At 41.7% G+C, this 13,844-nt stretch overlaps 2 protein-coding genes across 4 annotated transcripts in view; both read left to right on the forward strand.

Moving 5' to 3' along the window:
• LOC106610779 (rho guanine nucleotide exchange factor 10) overlaps nucleotides 1–3,801 on the forward strand; it is a 95,909-nt gene extending 92,108 nt beyond the window's left edge. For all 3 annotated transcript variants that reach the window (XM_014210340.2, XM_045723421.1, XM_045723422.1), the window contains one exon: nucleotides 112–3,801. The gene's annotated coding sequence lies outside the window, so the exon portion shown is untranslated. The remainder of the gene's footprint in view (nucleotides 1–111) is intronic.
• A 3,021-nt stretch (nucleotides 3,802–6,822) lies between these two features.
• On the forward strand, nucleotides 6,823–13,655 carry LOC106610781 (kelch repeat and BTB domain-containing protein 11). The gene is made up of 2 exons (XM_014210342.2): nucleotides 6,823–8,327; nucleotides 9,295–13,655. The coding sequence occupies exon 2, from the start codon at nucleotides 9,409–9,411 to the stop codon at nucleotides 11,542–11,544; it is 2,136 nt and encodes a 711-aa protein (XP_014065817.2). The 5' UTR covers nucleotides 6,823–8,327; nucleotides 9,295–9,408; the 3' UTR covers nucleotides 11,545–13,655.
• Nucleotides 13,656–13,844: the final 189 nt, after the last annotated feature.

Raw genomic sequence — 13,844 nt, forward strand, 5'->3', positions numbered from 1 at the left:
AGTAGTCACTAGTGTTAATGGTTTAATTACCACTCATAAGACAATAGTAATAATCCTTTCAAGTCTCCCCATACTCCTCCTCATGCTTTTATTGTCTCTCTTTCTCTTCAGGGTGAAGACTGAGGGTGCTGCAGTTCTTATTTGAAGTCAGTGACCCAACTCCAAAGGATGTCCATTGCCATAGTTGTCTGGACTTTGGGCTCAGTCAACTCAACCATGTGTCTTAGAATGAAAAATACTTGAGGGCATTCCATAAACAGTTTGAAGAGTTTCTTATGGTATCTCCCACCCAAAAACCTATAGCCTTATATACATGTGAGGCATTCCCATTGGGTCAATGCCAAGGGATCAATACACTATAACCACTTTTTCATGGCACCTGACTTTGCTTACAGCATCCAATACCTGAACCATTAACACCATGGTGGAAGATGAATCCAGTGAAGAGAACATGAATATGTAGAAAAACCACTGAAATGCCCTTGATGTCATTTTCATAGAGGACCGATGAAATGTTACATGTCTTCTTCAGTTTTTATAGCATGGCTAATATATTCTATGTTACTGAGACGTTGGGCCAGATCATCAGTGTCGATAATTGTACAATAATTGTATCGGGGCAGATGCGGGTGCAGTATGAAAATGGACACGTAGACATCAGACATTCCCATTTTCCTATGTGGACCGAAGTTGAGAGACAAGTTGACTTTTCATCTCTGTGGCTTTGAACAATGTCTACTCTGACACTTCCACTGTTAGGTAAAGGCATATTCTTTGGGGCCAAGGCCCTGATATTATGATAATCTCATTGTGCCAGTCTGTTCTGTGAATTGGGTCTGTTTTATAGATATGCTTACTTGTTTGTTATTGGGTCAGAGAGAAGTCCTTTGCAATGGTGTCTTTATTTCACTGGAACACTAAAGCTAAATGTTTCCTTTATAGTTGCCATCAGGGGGCTATGGAGGGTGAGTGTTTCTGAAAGGTATGATGGGACTTCCTGGCTGGCCAGGTTTCCTGTAGATCCTAAATGGAGGGAGAGTCGCTAACTGTTACCAGATGAAAAGAAGTAGGGGTTGTTACTTGCCCAAATGTTTTGTCACTAAAGGGTATTTAAAAAAAAAAAAAGATAAAAAGCTTTATACTTGTCACATTTTGTATGTACTTCTGTTGCGTATATTAACAAATCTATAAACAATGTTTTATTCAACAGTTTTTTTATGGATGTTTTCTTTACATACTATGTCTAGGTTTGATTTAATCTAGTTTTAATGTATGCACGCTCAGTTTGCTCACCTTATATCAACAAAAAGGAAATACTGGAGGTGCACTAGTTCACATATGCTGCCAGTATGTATAGCCTTGGGTGTTTGGTTCAATGCCAATCTCTAAGTTCACCTCTCCACACTGAACATCAAGGGTCTTTCTGTATTGTTTGCATAACTACATGTTGCGGCACTAGTTTAGACCTTCAGATGAACACAGGTACTAACTATACCATACAATCAAAGCAACACCAAACAAAACACCTGTATGGTTTGTATTTTGAGAAATGAAGGAGAAAGACTGCAAGGCAATGGTATACAAGGTTGGGGAGTAACTGGTAATCAGTTACATGTAATCTGATGACAGAAAAAAAAACTCATCAGATTACATATTCTTTTGAAAAAGTAGATTACTTCTTGGATTACTTAAAAAAAAAAAAAAAAAGACATTTGTGGAAAAATACATTGACACCTTTCTGTTTTCTCAATGACATGCAATTCAGCGTTGAAAAATGGTGCATGTTTAAATTTGTTCCACCTGAGCGAGTCTGACCACTATGATGACACACAAAATGTCTTTGATGGATCTTTTTGTCTTCTTATAATGCCTCTTAAAGGAAAATTCCACCCCAAAACAATCTATTGGTATTTGTTTCATTATTCCATTGTTGATAAAATCCCAATGTTTTGCTTGTTAGCAATCAAGTTTTCAAAATATGTAACTAACTTTCAAAATACAGAAATCATCCCCATATGATGCAGTTTTTGGGTGGAGTTTTCCTTTAAGGGGAAAGTAATCCAAAAGCAACAAAGTAATCAGATTGTTACCGAGTTTGCCTAATCCAAATGTTACGTTACAGATTGCAGTTTTGGACAGGTAACTAGGAACTGTAGTGGATTACATTTTGAAAGTAACCTATCCAACCTTCACATATGTGCTGCAGCAAAAGCTTTGTTAACCTAATCTTCTGGATGATGTGCTGCTATCAATTCATGTAAGGACAATATTTTGCCCGGAGTGTAGTAAGAACTGAGGGTGATGCAGTTCCTGAGGATTTCAACATATACTCTCAGCTGGTCAGGATCTAATTTGTTTCATGCCGCCCACATAGTGTTACACAATCATGTTGAAATGTATTACTGTATTATCTGTGTTAACGCAAATATATTCTAGAACTTGAAGTTCAGTGTCCCTGCCTTATCCAAATGATTACCCAAATGATTCCAGTAATCTAATGTGCTGTATCATGAACCCAAACATTTCCCACAGGATGTCTCATTTAGCTAATGTCCTGATGACTATTCTGTCTTGAGGGTAAAGTTCAACCACATTTATTTAAGTAGGCTACAGACTGTATTTATTAACCAGTGAAGGTATACAGACCAGCAGCACCTCAATAACAAATACTGTATCTAGAGCCCTGCTTTTGGACAATTGTGGCATTCCTGGATTTATTTTTTTTCGTCAAACTGTCCCCTTTTTTTCTTTTTATGTCAGATGGTCCAGGACCATCCTCAGACCATTGCTTTAATTTTTGATGGAATTCTAATTTCTTGATTATAATACAGGATAAAATCTTGCAATGTCACATAATTGCGCAAAAACCAGGACCCCATCACCACAGAGCAATCCCAGGCTCGTGCCCAATTTGACTGTTGTCATTCATCACACTGGGAAACAGCCTTGACTCGCAAGCACACGGTTTGTTTTCTTGGATCCTGCATGGTTACCATGGAGAACTGTCAATGGTCTGTGACCGCATGGCTGTGTGTGTGTAATTTCTCTCCTCACAGCGTGTGGATGTGTTGTGTGTGTGTGTGTGTGTGTGTGGCATGTCTGCTCCTCAAGATAATACTGCGGGACAATCATGCATTATATTCTGAACATGGAAGATTTGTTGTGGCTATTGCTTGCTTTTTCTCTGTGTTCATCTGTCCCAGGCAGGAATGCTGCAGTGTAATCCATGGTGTTGATTGTACTCTGGTGCCCTTGTGTTGGCCCAGAGTGGCTCAGCTATTTTTATATCTAAAAGGCCAGTGGTTATGCTATGCAACCTCCAGAGAATGGGAAGATAAGGGTGCTGGATAAAACTGTCTCCGTCTATAACTGGGATACTGATATGAGACACACTGACATGTTATGCTATTTTAACTCCGCGACGGTAGTGGTTGTTTTGCTGGTTCTTAACCTTGTTTTATTATCACAAATTTAAGGGAAGCACTCGTTTGGGCATAGTTCTTTCTATTTGGGTCATATTTAATGTGTGTGTATGTGATTATATATTATTATTATAAAAAAAAATGCCAGATTTGTAATCATTTGAGAGACTGGACTGAAGGAGAGGGAGGCTTATTTGCAGTGCCTTCAGAAAGTGTTCACACCCCTTTTTACTTTTTCCACATTTTGTTGTGTTACAGCCTGAATTTATGAATTCAAATGGATTAAATTGAGATGTCACTGGCCCACACACAATACCCCACAATGTCAAAGAGGAATTGTTCTTAGAAATCTTTACAACTTAATAAAAAATGAAAAGTGGAAATGTCTTGAGTCAATAAGTATTCTCAACCCCTGTTATGGCAAGCCTAAATACAGTTGAAGTTTACAAACACTTAGGTTGAAGTCATTAAAACTCGTTTTTCAACCACTCCACAAATTTTTTGTTAACAAACTATAGTTTTGGCAAGTCGGTTAGGACATCTACTTTTTGCATGACACAAGTAATTTTTCCAACTATTGTTTACAGACAGATTATTGAACTTTATCACAATTCACTGTATCACAATTCCAGTGGGTCAGAAGTTTACATACACTAAGTTGACTGTCTTTAAACAGCTTGAAAAATTCCCGAAAATGTCATGGCTTTAGAAGCTTCTGATAGGCTAATTGACATCATTTGAGTCAATCGGAGGTGTACCTGTGGATGTATTTCAAGGCCTACCTTTAAATGCCGTGCCTCTTTGCTTGACATCATGGGAAAATCAAAAGAAATCAACCAAGACATCAGAAAAAATATTGTAGACCTCCACATGTCTGGTTCATCCTTGGGAGAAATTTCCAAACACATGAAGATACCACGTTCATCTGTACAAACAATAGTACGCAAGTATAAACTCCATGGGACCACGCAGCCGTCATACCGCTCAGGAAGGAGACGCGTTCTGTCTCCTAGAGATTAACGTACTTTGGTGTGAAAAGTGCAAATCAATCCCAGAACAATAGCAAAGGACCTTGTGAAGATTCTGGAGGAAACAGGTACAAAAGTATCTATATCCACAGTAAAACGAGTCCTATATCGACATAACCTGAAAGGCCGCTCAGCGAGGAAGAAGCCACTGCTCCAAAACCACCATTAAAAAAAAACACTACGGTTTGCAACTGCACATGGGGACAAAGATTGTAGTTTTTGGAGAAATGTCCTCTGGTCTGATGAAACAAAAATAGAACTGTTTGGCCATAATGACCATTGTTATGTTTGGAGGAAAAAGGGGGAGGCTTGCAACCCGAAGAACACCATCCCAACGGTGAAGCACGGGGGTGGCAGCATGTTGTGGGAGTACTTTGCTGCAGGAGGGACTGGTGCACTTCACAAAATAGATGGCATCACGAGGAAGGAAAATGATGTGGATATATTGAAGCAACCTCTCAAGACATCAGTCAGGAAGTGAAAGCTTGGTCGCAAATGGGTCTTCCAAATGGACAATGACCCCCAAGCATACTTCCAAAGTTGTGGCAAAATGGCTTAAAGACAACAAAGTCAAGGTGTTGGAGTGGCAATCACAAAGCCCTGTCCTCAATCCCATAGAAAATTTGTGGGCAGAACTGAAAAAGTGTGTGCGAGCAAGGAGGCCTACAAACCTGACTCGGTTACACCAGCTCTGTCAGGAGGAATGGGCCAAAATTCACCCAATTTATTGTGGGAAGTTTGTGGAAGGCTTCCCAAAACGTTTGACCCAAGTTAAACCATTTAAAGGCAATGCCACCAAATACTAATTGAGTGCATGTAAACTTCTGACCCACTGGGAATGTGATAAAATAAATAAAAGCTGAAATAAATCATTCTCGCTACTATTATTCTGACATTTCACATTCTTAAAATAAAGTGGTGATCCTAAGTGACCTAAAACAGGGAATTTTTACTAGGATTAAATGTCAGGAATTGTGAAAAACTGGGTTTAAATGTATTCGGCTAAGGTGTATGTAAACTTCTGACTTCAACTGTAAGTTCAGGAGTAAAAATGTGCTTAAGTCACAAGTTGTATGGACTCAATGGTGTTATAATATGATTTTTGAATAACTACTTAATCTCTGTACCCCACATATACAATTATCTCTAAGGTCAGTGAATTTCAAACACAGATTCAACCACAAAGACCAGGGAAGTTTTCCAATGCCTCGCAAATGGCACCTATTGGTAGATGGGTAAAACATGTTTTTATTAATTACACTTTGGATGGTGTATCAATACACCCAGTCACTACAAAGATAGACGGCCATCCTAACTCGTTGCCGGAGAGGAAGGAAACCACTCAGGAATTTCACCATGAGGCTTAAATCGTTTTTTTCCCCTCATCAATGTTCACACAATACCCTATAATGACAAAGCAAAAACAGTTTTTTGGACATTTTTGCAAATTAATTATAAATAAAAAACTGAAATATGACATTTACATAAGTATTCAGACCCTTTACTCAGTACTTTACTGAAGCAACTTTGGAAACGATTACAGCCTTGAGTCTTCTTGGGTATGACGCTACAAGCTTGGCACACTTGTATTTGGGGAGTTTCTCCCATTCTTCTCTGCAGATCCTCTCAAGCTCTGTCAGGTTGGATGGGGAGCGTCGCTGCACATTTATTTTCAGGTCTCTGAGATGTTCAATCGGGTTCATGTTTGGTCTCTGGCTGGGCCACTCAAGATCATTCAGAGTCTTGTCCCGAAGCCACTCCTGCATTGTCTTGGCTGTGCTCTTAGGGTCATTGTCTTGTTGGAAGGTGAACCTTCGCCACAGTCTGAGGTCCTGAGTGCTCTGGAGCAGGTTTTCATCAAGGATCTCTCTGTACTTTTCTCTGTTCATCTTTGCCTCAATCCTGACTAGTCTCCCAGTCCCTGCCGCTGAAAAACATCCCCACAGCATGATGCTGCCACCACCATGCTTCACGGTAGGGATGGTGCCAGTTTTCCTCCAGACGTGAAGCTTGCCATTCAGGCCAAAGAGTTCAATCTTTGTTTCATCAGACCAGAGAATCTTGTTTCTCATGGTTTGAGAGTCTTTAGGTGCCTTTTGCCAAACTCCAAGCGTGCTGTCGTGACTTAGTGAGTGGCTTTTGTCTGGCCACTCTACCATAATGGCCTGATTGGTGGAGTGCTGCAGAGATGGTTGTCCTTCTGGAACTTTCTCCCATCTCAACAGAGGAACTCTGGAGCTCTGTCAGAGTGATCATCGAGTTCTTGGTCACCTCCTTGACCAAGGCCATTCTCCCCCGATGTCTCTGTTTGGCCGGGCGTCCAGCTCTAGGAAGAGTCTTGGGTGGTTACGAACTTCTTCCGTTTAAGAATGATGGAGGCCACTGTTCTTGGGGACCTTCAATGCTGCAAAAATGTTTTGGTGCCCTTCCCCAGATCTATGACACAATTCTGTCTCAGAGCTCGACCGACCTCACTACTTGGTTTTTGTTCTGACATGCACTGTCAGTTGTGGGACCTTATATAGACAGGTAGGGGTGTGTGTGTGTGTGCGTGTGTGTGTGCCTTTCCAAATCATGTCCAATAAATATAATTTACCCCAGGTGGACTCCAAGTTGTATAAACATCTCAAGGATTATCAAAGGAAACAGGATGGACCCGAGCTCCATTTGAGTTTCATAGCGAAGGTTCTGAATACTTATGTAAATAAGGTATCTGTTTTGGTTTTTATGCATTTGCAAATATTTCTAAAAACCTGTTTTCGCTTTGTCATTATGAGGTAGTGTGTGTGTGTAGATTGATGAAAAAAATATGTAATCAATTTTAAAATAAGTCTAACGTAACAAAATGTGGAAAAAGTCAAGGTGTCTGAATACTTTCCAAATGCACTGTAACCCATGGTTTAAAGAGCAGGTTGGAGCAATGTTCTTCCTTTCAGACTAAAATATGATGCTGTAAACCTGTAAACGGATGCTGTAGCGTACCAAGCAGAAGGCGGTAACTGTAGTACATTTTAATGTGGACACATGTCTTTATAATTGCAATACCCCACTATGGAAACACATGTGTATGTTGTCTACTGAACAACATATTTGTTGTCATTTGGCTTTGCTTTTGAAGTAGGGCCTTTCCTATAAGAGGCTGTAGTAGGGTCTTACAATGACAGGGTCTTATAATCCACGCATGGGCGCAGATCGCTGAGCTTCCCCCATGACATCTCGGACACAAAAGCGTGTGAAGGAATGTCGCATTTTTCCGGTGGTTTACCTCCAGCGCGTGCGTGGTGCATGCGCTGAGGGAATATCCGTGTATAGGGTGTGTGGTCTAGATCAATAACTGTCGGACTGTAGCCAACAGTAAAAATCTAAACACATTCGGGGTAGTGGAGAGGGAGAACATTGATCTATGCTGGACTGATTTTAAACTGTGGGGGTGAAATACGACATTTGATGCTCACGGCTCAGCTCGGACGCACTGGAGAGCTGCAGGAGGAATTTACTTGGCAACATATTGGTCGTGGATAGATCATCTGAAAGACAGAGTCCTGGAATGACAGTTTGCGTTTTGTTTTAGCCAAGACGTCGATGTAGTTACAGTGGATTTTCTCTTATGATTTTTTAAGGAATAACAAAGATCCGTTTATCCGGAGATTATTTGTCCAAGTGATAGCCTATATATCTAAAGGACATGTAATGAAGGACTTCTTCACATTTACGAAATTACCTCTATGTATGAGGGAAAAGAGCTGTTTTGCATTTTTGAGGTTCTCCAATTTTCAGGATTGGGGCTACCTTACATAACTGGGCTTTGTGTGTGTGTGTGTGTGAGACTGATGAAAACGGTCTGTTGAACTGCGCTGCTACTTCACCACATAAAGACGTAAGTAGTAGGCTATACTATAATAATGATAATCATCATGCTATTTAGGACACTGAGTCGATTCATTTCCATCTTGGATGATACCTTAATGGTAAATTTAGCCTTGAATAATTGCTTGCCTTACAATTATATTGCGCACAAATTTGCCAATTTATATTTCTTCACATTGTGATGAATGAATATATATGAATCCATTTCTATAAATTATTGTACTAGAATTTGGTTTCTATTACACAATTTGACAGCGAAATGTGCGCGTGAACGGCTTTCCTCTCCCATCATATTCAGGATTTAGCAGTCAGCAGTGGCCACTGAGCATGCGCACTATGTGTCCGTCTCCCACGGGGTCGCGATTAACACAGATTAGAATGATCATTCAATAGGGAGGTCATGTGTGTTAGCAGTTAATAGCAACAATAATTCATTTGTTATTCCATTCACTATGTCTATCTTAATAATAGCACTTGAATTCAACTTTTTCTGCACAAGTGCCAAATGTGCAATTAGACCCGCATAATAATATCTGTAGACTTTAATAATGTTATGTTTTTCAATAGAGTTCAGTCAATTTTGTGAAAACATCAAAGTTACTCTATAAATCTCTGAAGATATGCCAAAGTTGGCTCCATGTGTTGCTTGTGGAGTAAGGGCGCCCCTTAGAGTTTAAGTAGCACTGGCTAAAACCTTGTTTCTATTGAACATGCCATACAAATAAAGGCATTTTAATTAATTCTATGAAGAGTGCCTTGGTCCTCGTTTCTTTTTGATGACCAATTCACCCCTTTTACCAAAGAGCACCTTCTGTCTACCAAAATGTACTATTGTGTACCTCAGTAGCGCTTCCCTTCCTCCTCTTCCTACTAGCACTGGCAACAATTTAGGTTTTAGTTATTTGAAACATGCCATAGAAGCAGGATGGATTTTCAACTTTTGATATATTTCTCTTCTCCCCTAACGTGTCAAATAGGTTCAAGGGACGAGACCTGCCAAGATCTGGAGGAGTGATTCTAGAAGATTCTGTTGGATTCTCCTCGCTATGATCACTGAGGATCTGGACTACCACTTGCTCTGATCAGACAGGATGAATGACAGACAGAGTCCGGGAGGAGGCGTGCACACGGTGGAGGCAGACGTAATCTTCCACCATCCCGTCTGCTTGGACCTCCTCTCTTCCCCCTCGGATGAGGATGTCTGTCCCCTTCCACGGAAGCAGGAGGGGAACACCAATGCTCCAGACCTGGGATTCATACTGGACGACCAGGGATTCTGTCGACACAGCACACCAGTTACAAAGGAGTACTTGCTGGATGGTGGTACGGTGATCGGGAATCATCACTTTGACCAGCCACAAGGTGATGGCTCATACATCTCAAATAAAGATCTTTCTCATCAAGCAAATACATCTCACAAACCCAAGCTTGAAGCTGGTAGAGACCAGAACTGTGCTCATGGCAGAAACGGTATCGGTGAGGATATGAATGGGGCGAGGGCCAAAGTTCCCTGCAGTGTGGGTCCCTCTCTATACTTCAAGGGAGAGGCCAGAGAGGAAGCGGAAGGGTCTCTGTCCCTCTACAGAGAGAGCGTAGTGGGGAGTCGGTGTCGCATCACAAACGTCTCCGCCTCCCCGGAGCAGGGGACCTCCGCGCCTGACACTCATTGTATCACCGCGGACAACCAGCCAACCATACAAGAGCTGGAGCGCTTGTTCAGCCACAGCTCTGCCACCGAATATGACACATTGTATGGACAGTCAGGGCTTGAGTCGAACCAAGGACACAAGGACAGTAGTGGCCATGGTGGGGTCAGTAACACAACGCCTAAAGAGGAGCCGGATTTAGAGATTGAAGTCGGTGGCCAGAAAATCAGTGTTCACAAGTCTGTTCTGGCAGAGAAGAGTGACTATTTCAAGGCTCGTCAGTCGAGAGACATCCTGAAAGTGAAAGGGCTGAAGTACAAGACCCTGACCATCCTGATAGACTATATCTACACCTCTCAGATGAATGTACACAAGGACAATGTGGTAGAGGTGATCACAGGAGCTAAGATCTTACAGATCCCATGTGCCCTCCAGGCTGCTATGGATACCATCTCAGAGCAGGTCACAGCAGAGAACTGCTACGAGATTCTAACTATCGCCAAGAAGCAACGACTCAACGAACTGAAGGAGACGGCCTATCGCTTCATGAGTGACAATTTCCTCCAGATCCTGCGGGACCAAACGGTGTACGGGCATCTGACTGGGTCGGAGAGGGATCTGGTCCTGAAGAAGAGAATGGAGGGGAAAAGGTCCCTGATGGTCGCTGAGATCAACGATGTGTTCGACCGCGTCGGGAGCCGACCTCAGAGTCGCTGTAACAGTCGACCGCAGAGCCCTCTGTCCGCGGCGTCCTTCGAGGAGAACCACGTGATTTACAGCTTCAACGAGGCAGCCAATGACTGGAGACCTCTGACTCTGATGCCGGAGGACATTAACACTAAGGGCTGTGGGATCTGCACCATGTACAACTACCTGTTTGTGGCCGGTGGGATAAAGGGATATGGGGATAAGGGCAAGGTCTCAGACAAGGTGTTCTGTTACAACCCCATCACTAACCGCTGGAGCGAGGTTCGGCCGCTCAACCAGGCGCGCTCGCAGCTCAAGCTAGTGTCTATGGAAGGTAACCTGTACGCCATAGGAGGGGAGTGTTTGTTCACAGTGGAAAAGTATGATCCTCGGACTGACAGATGGACCACAGTGGCTCCCTTACCCAAAGGGGCGTTCGCTGTGGCCCATGAAGCCACCACCTGTAACGGAGAGCTCTATGTTTCTGGAGGGTCTCTGTTCTACCGTCTCCTAAAATACGACCCCAAGAGGGACGAGTGGCAGGAGTGCCCCTACAACAACAGCAGGAAGAAGTCAACTGACATGGTGGCCCTGAAAAGTTTCATCTACAGGTTTGACGTGAACCGCGACCAGGGGGTCAATGTGTTCAAGTACAACACTATAGTGAAAATGTGGCACGACTGTGTGTCACAGCGACAGGGCACCCCTTTGCCGTTCCGGTGTGCCGTCATCGGAAGTTGCATCTATTGTGTGAACAAGACTCAGATTCTGCAGTTTGTAGTGGAGGAAGACGGCTCTTACTTTGTAGAGGAACCTCTGAGGCCACCACTGGAAGCTAAGGGCATACTCTTCCCTTTCATCCTCAGTCTGCCTGACAAGACTCATGTGATATGACCGTGTACCAATGATGCTACATTACAGAAGCCCGTCAATAGAATATAGTGGACCTTTTTAAAATATAAGGAACATTTTTCAATGTCAGCTTTATTTCCCCCCCCTGTCCAGTTTACCTGCTCGTAATGGAATGTGTTGTCTTTGCATGGTCAGTTACAGTATCTACAGGACAAGCCTTAACAAGGATGACTTTTACATGTTGAATGAGTGCAACCAGAAATGCATCTGACTCTACATAATGAGATGACATGTGCAGATGTTTTTTTTTTTTTTTGTATTTCCCTGTGTTCAGTTTGTATTGTGCATTTTTGTTTTAGCAGATAGTTAGAATATATATTGTTTTTAATTATGTTGGCTGGCTGGTCGCTTTTAGACAAAAATCTCACATCAGAGGTGGAATTGTCTGAGTGCAGGGGGCAGTTAAAGTATGTTCTGACTGACATAGCTGGCACACACAAGTCCTATCTAAATGAAACAAGCAAACGCATAAGCAGCTTCATCTGGTCCAGTACAAGGCCTGCTACGGTGGTGATGTATGCTCTGTAACATGGCTCTATGAAGAAATGGTGGGGAGGGGAAATAACATTCACACCAAGGCCTGATATCAAAACTGCCTATGACATTACTTCACAAGGCCATTGAACAGAAGGAGGAAATTAGCCACATACTGCATATAATTCTGCAATAATGCTATTCTACCATTATATATAATCAAGGAATCATGTTGAAGAGCACAATGCACTTATTAGTGAATTAGGTTCAAAACCAGTACCCACCTGTTCATTCAGAACCAATAACCAGCCTTGCAAATTTCGTCAAAGACAACACTCTACATACAGTTGATACACTACAAACATTGTTTTGTGGTGAACATGAATCCTAAGGTGAATTCTTGCAGCACAAGGAGAGTGGTGTTTTTGACTGATCTTTGGGATCGTGTTAAGTTACTGGGTTTGATTTGAAACGGGTCTTAGGTGTGCAAAGATGTTTACAGAATACAGGATTGAGTCAGTGTAGATATGAGGGACAATTCTTACTGCACACTGTTCACTCTTAGGGGCCTGGTCCTTGACTATCACATTTGCCAAAGACAAAATAGTCTGGTATTGTCTCATATAGTCTGATAACAACACATCAAACCCTTTCAGACGTTTCAGTAAATAAATCTATAGTAAATATATTTGGGTGATTTTAATATCCTAAATCCCCAAAAATGTATGTGACCTCTACAACACTAAGCAATAGTATTCGCAGCAATGTATCAATGTTGCCGTGATACAAGGGCACCACACTTGCTGCAACAATATTCTTTAACATTCTTCAGAGAAGCGAGGAGTCATTTCTCCTATGCAGGACAGGAGAATTTGCCCTTGTCCTGCTGATTAATGAAAACGCTATTATGTTGTCATCTCCCACAAGTATTTGATGAGCCAGCCAGAAAGACTGTGATACATAGTATGCACTTTCGAATACTGTTGAACCGCCTCACAAGAACTTGACTATTTCAGTATAATTTATGCTAGCCATGGCCTGTCAATTTTATTCCATCCATTTTATAATGCATAATCATCTCACCCACACAGCATTTAGCAGGATGCATACTTTTCATCAACTTTAGCTCAATGTTCATCTGTTCTGCTAAGGTATGCCAAATCCCTATTGCACTTTAATACAATATTGGAGCTGGTCAAATGGCACTCCATCTCATTGCTCTTTCTTAGAAATGAGACCTATTTGTTTAGTTTTTGCAACAATACATCAATGGGAGTTTTTGTTAATCTGTGGGATTTTATTCAGTGGAGTTTATTTGGTAAGCAAGATGCAACTATCACATTTGAACAGTATCTCCCAGAGGCAGTTGAAACCGTTGTGACAGAGTGGATGTTTTAGTTTGTTGTTTTACTGGCTGGCGTCAGTGTGTAGTGAAGCTCTTATGGCCTGTCGGCTTTGGATATAATATTGCAATGATGAATGGCTTGAAAGTACAGTGTTGGTTGAAGGCTTTCTTGCTGTTTAATGGCATTTAATAAGTAACAGCTAAAAAAACTAACTGTTTTAATTATGTATTTCAGTCAAAACTAAGTGCTGCAAATAAAATATTTTGTGTCTGAGAAAAGTGTCACTGTCATTCACTATAGAATGTGTCTTGCAGTATGGATGGAGAGGTCCTTAATTATCACTGCTGACGAGCAGTGCTCCGACACAGACTTTTATTTTCACTTGGTACAGAAGCGCCACCTACTGGACAATGACTAACAAGTCCTGCGCTCGTCATTTCTCTCTTAATTAAATGAAAATGG

Source organism: Salmo salar, chromosome ssa09, assembly GCF_905237065.1.
Source record: "Salmo salar chromosome ssa09, Ssal_v3.1, whole genome shotgun sequence".
Classification (NCBI taxonomy): Eukaryota; Metazoa; Chordata; class Actinopteri; order Salmoniformes; family Salmonidae; genus Salmo; species Salmo salar.